This window comes from Malania oleifera, chromosome 6 (assembly GCF_029873635.1).
Source record: "Malania oleifera isolate guangnan ecotype guangnan chromosome 6, ASM2987363v1, whole genome shotgun sequence".
NCBI classification, from domain to species: Eukaryota; Viridiplantae; Streptophyta; class Magnoliopsida; order Santalales; family Ximeniaceae; genus Malania; species Malania oleifera.
The window spans coordinates 22,581,904-22,586,699 of NC_080422.1; the positions used below are offsets into that span (position 1 = coordinate 22,581,904).

A 4,796-nucleotide genomic window follows, 5' to 3' on the forward strand; every position below is an offset into this window, starting at 1 on the left:
ATTGAGCCACCATTCATAACACTAGGATATTTGTAGTTTAGTATTCTGGACGTTGTAATTATGTGTGCGATTAGAGATTCGTTTCTTGAAATGTGTAACTTATATAAAAGAGGGATTTAGTGAAGCATTCAAGGGGCAAACCGTCGACGGTTTCCTCAAAAACATGCCCTTGGTATCTCCAGTCGTCGACAATTTTAGAGATCTCAGGAAAATCGTTGACAGTTTTGTGTCTGAATAGTGAAATTGATATTTAAATTGGGAACTTGGACGTTAAATTAGTTTATTTGTGTAGAGAAAGTTCCGGAATGAGAGCCTAAGTATTCTTGTATGAGGGTATTGTGCACCTTATAGTTTCCTAGTTAAATGGTTATACCAAGTGTTACGATATTAAGATTCTAAGTTAATTTCTGGATGAACCCCAGAGATAATAACGTGAATGCTGGAGGAAGTAGTAATATGGGAGCTCCCAACAAGGACGACATTGACTCCTCTTCAGTGCGACATGGTTTAACCCAGCAAGTCATGGCAGGGATCATGCAGAACTTTAAGGGGCAGAACTGCCCACCCACTAACCAGGGTTGCACTATTGAGCAATTCAACTGCATGAATCCCCCGACTTTTGCGTGAGGAGCTGACTCGATCGTTGCACAGAATTGGGATCGGGAGATAGAGGAGTTACTAGTAGACCTATGCTGTATAGATGAACATAAGGTTCTTCATGCTACTTTTAAAATGACTGGGAAGGCCAAGCATTGGTGATCTGTGAAGCTACTCAAAGAATAGAGGCCAGGACTCGCAACTTTGATTTGGAATCGTTTTAAGGAGCTCTTTTTTTATTGATACTTCCCTGCTTCCACCAAAGATGCCAAGGCGGAGGAGTTTGTGAGCTTGACCCAGGGGAACTTGACCATCAGTAGTATGCGGTCAAATTTGTTGAGCTGTCTTAATTCGCCTCGCATATGGTTTCATATGAATCACAGAAGACGTGGAGATTTGAGAAAGACCTGAGTCAAAGGATTTACAAGAAGGTGGTGGCATTTCAAGTTCAAAATTTCTCGGAGTTGATGGATAAAACAACAGAATTGGAGACAAGTCTACAGAGGGGTGCAGGGATACTGAATCAGAGGAAGAAGCCCATGCCTCTTGGTTTTCACGCTAGTACTAGTCAAGGTCCATTAAGGAGAAATAGTAACAATGTGGACCAGAGAAAAGAATTGGGGAATAAAGCTCATCAGGGTAATTAATCACGCCCTCCTTGTCCTAGGTGTAATGTGAGGTTTTGGGGGGAATGCTAGGTTAGAGCGGTTATCTATTATCGGTACGGTAACCAGTCACATTACACGAGACTGTCATGGGCCATCGAGCAATGCACCCACTCCTAATCAATTCCGGGGAAACAATTTGGCACTTGAAGCGACTACCAGAGGAACATCGCTCAGGCGCATGTTTATCCTCTTACTCCGGGAGATGCAGAAAATGTTGGTGACGTGGTGACATGTAATATCTTCATATTTGCAAATAAAGTTGTTGTATTGTTTGATTAAGGGAAACACATTCATTCATATCTCTGGAGTATATAAAAATGCGTGGGGTGGGAACTCAGCTATTAGATGCAGACTTATTAGTGGTCACACCGACGAGAACCGTGGTGGTTTGTAAAAAGGTTCTTAAAAACTATCCAATTTGTATTCAGGGAATGATGCTACTGGCTAACTTAGTGGTATTTGACATGCATGGATTTGATGTGATTCTAGGGATGGATTGGCTAACCTCCAGTTATGCTAGCATAGACTGTTACAAGAAAGAGGTAGTGTTCAAATCTCCTGGAGAGTAGGAGTACAAACTTGTTGGGTCGTGCGTGCACTCCTCACCACAGATACTGTTAGCTATTCAGGCAAAAAGACTACTCTTGGATGGATGTCAGGGGTACCTAACATGTGTGAAGGAAGTACCAAGGGAAGAACTAAAGCTTGAGGATATCCCAGTAATGAGAGAATTCTCAGATGTGTTCTGGAGGACCTACCTGGGTTGCCTCCTGATCGTAAAGTAGAGTTCACTATTGATCTAGTTTCAGGAAAAACACCAATCTCTAAGGCTCCATATAGAATGACTCTAGCAAAATTGAAAGAATTGAAGGAACAGTTATAGGAGTTACTGAATAAAGACTCCATTATACCTAGTATGTCACCTTGGGGCGCACCAGTTTTATTTATTAAAAAGAAAGACAGATCGATGAAAATGTGCATTGATTACTGAGAAATAAACAAGGTGACAGTTAAGAACAAGTATCAACTTCCCCGTATAGATGATTTGTTTGACCAATTCTAGGGAACACAAGTTTTCTTTAAAATCAATCTCCGATCATGGTATCATCAGGTAAAAATCAAGTTAGAAGATGTTCCAAAGACTGCATTCCGAATTAGGTATGACCACTACAGATTTTTATTTATGTCATTCGGACTTACTAATGCTCCTGTTGCATTTATAGATCTTATAAACAAGACTTTACATGAATATTTGGATCAATTTGTAGTGGTATTTATTAATGACATTTTGGTTTATTCGAAGAGTCTCAAGGAGCATAAAAATCATTTGAGGTTGGTATTCTAGGTGCTGAGGGAAAGGAAGCTTTATGCTAAATTTAAGAAATATGAGTTTTGGCTGGAAAAAAAGAAAAGAAAAGAAAAAGAGTTGCATTCTTAGGACATGTGATATCTAAGGGTGGTATTTCTATGGACCTAAGCAAGATAAAGGTAGTTCTGGATTGGGCGAGATCGAAGAATGTTCACGAGGTCAGGGGTTTCTTAGGTTTGACAGGGTATTATTGCCGATTCATGGAAGGGTTTTCTAAATTGTCAGATCCTTTGACAAGGTTGACAAGAAAGAATGTGAAGTATGAGTGGTCAGATGATCGTGAGCAAAGCTTCCAAGAATTGAAACAACGACTTGTCACTGCTCCGATCCTGACCATTCCATCAGGAGTAGGTGGTTTTATAATTTATAATGATGCATCTTGGAAAGGGCTTGGGTGCGTATTGAGGCAACGAAGGAAGGTCATTGCATATGCTTCTCGGAAACTCAAGGGGTACAAGAAGAATTATTCTACGCAAGATTTTGAATTGACGGCAGTGGTATTTGCGTTGAAAATCTAAAGACACTACCTGTATGGTGAAAGTTGCGAGATTTTTACAGATCATAAAAGTCTTAAGTACTTATTCACGCAAAAAGAACTGAATATGAGACAGAGGAGATGACATGAACTAATAAAAGACTATGATTGTACCATCAGTTACCACTCAGGAAAAGTTAATGTGGTAACTAATGCATTGAGTCAAAAGTCAGTGAATGCATCAGTCTCAGCAGTAATAACTTAACATAAAATCAAGATGGATCTAGAGAGATTTGGTGTGAAAATAGTGGAGGGAAATCATCAGACTTTCATTGCTAACCTTGTAATCCAACTGACCTTGCTCGAGAATATTAAGGCCGCACAGATGAAAGATTCAAAGTTGGTAGGGTTTATGGGTAAAGTACAGTGTAGACTGAGGATGGATTTTAGCATCTTAGATGATGAGGTTTTAAGGTTTCACACCAAATTATGTGTACCCAATGATGTAGAGATTAAAAGAACAATTCTGGAAAATGTTCATCGCTCTCTTTATATAGTGCATCTAGGGAGCACCAAAATGTATCGAGATTTGCAAGAATTCTTCTGGTGGAACAACATGAAAAGAGAAATTACTGATTTGTGGAGCAGTGTCTTACGTGTCAACAAGCGAAGGCTGAATATCAGAGACCAACAAGACCATTGCAACCACTCCATATTCTTGAGTGGAAGTGGGAGCATATTTTTATGAATTATGTCACAGGATTACCACTAGCACTTCATGGGCAAAGCGTCATTTGGGTAGTTGTCGACCGTTCGACAAAAACTGCCTATTTTATTTCCATCAAAGTTAACTACTCCATGAATAGACTAGTAGAATTGTATGTTCAAGAGATAATTAGATTGCACGGTGTACTAGTATCCATCATATCAAACCAAGACTCATGGTTCACCTCCCAGTTTGGGAAAGGCTTGTAGAAAGCCTTGGGATCACACCTTACCTTTTGCACAACATTTCATCCCCAGATTGATGGAAAATCCGGGAGGATGATTTAGTTATTGGAGGACATGTTGCGGGTATGTGTGCTGGATTCCAGAGGTTGTAATAAATGTTAGGTTGATAAATTTCGAGAACGAAATTTTAATGAGGGGAGGATGTAGTGATCCTTAAAAAAAATTAATTAATTATATAATATAATATTATATATATGTAAAGAATCAATCTTCCTAAAACATTCAGGAAGATTGAATTTCAATCTTTCAATTGCCCCACCCCCATCCTTTTGTGGCCATACCATCTCTCTTTCTCTCTCCTCAATCTCTCTCTCTCTCTCTCTCTCTCTCTCTCTCTCTCTCTCTCTCTCTCTCTCTCTCTCTTAATTTCTTGTCCATCTCTCCACCAAATTAAAAAACAAACATCATTTTCAGGTCCTATCTCCGCTCCTTAACGTTTTAACCACAGTGATTTTGTCATTTGAACGTTGTAGGTACCACTCTAGGACTAAAGTAAGAGGAATAAATTATGTCAGTTTATTTTGGAATTGAACCGATTAAACTTGAGTATTTGAATACAGAAATATTATATTGGATTTTATGAATGAATCAAGCTTTTGATTTGATGATATTGTTTTATTATACATGTATTTGGGAATATTAAAGTGAGTAGGGTTGATCATCTCAGTTTTCCTTT

General features: G+C 38.9%; 1 protein-coding gene across 1 annotated transcript; it reads left to right on the plus strand.

The window, feature by feature from the left end:
* The first annotated feature begins 959 nt into the window (after positions 1 to 959).
* On the plus strand, positions 960 to 3,152 carry LOC131158509 (uncharacterized). The gene is made up of 2 exons (XM_058113379.1): positions 960 to 1,236; positions 2,860 to 3,152. Exons 1-2 carry the CDS (start codon positions 960 to 962, stop codon positions 3,150 to 3,152), a joined length of 570 nt encoding a protein of 189 aa, XP_057969362.1.
* Positions 3,153 to 4,796: the final 1,644 nt, after the last annotated feature.

What these genes read in the sequence shown, in the direction of transcription:
- LOC131158509 (XM_058113379.1), top strand. Translation starts at nt 960, where the DNA reads ATGGTTTCATATGAATCACAGAAGACGTGGAGATTTGAGAAAGACCTG. An exon ending in GGGGAATAAAGCTCATCAGG is followed by an intron (nt 1,237 to 2,859) that starts GTAATTAATCAC and finishes CTAAATTGTCAG; the next exon opens with ATCCTTTGACAAGGTTGACA.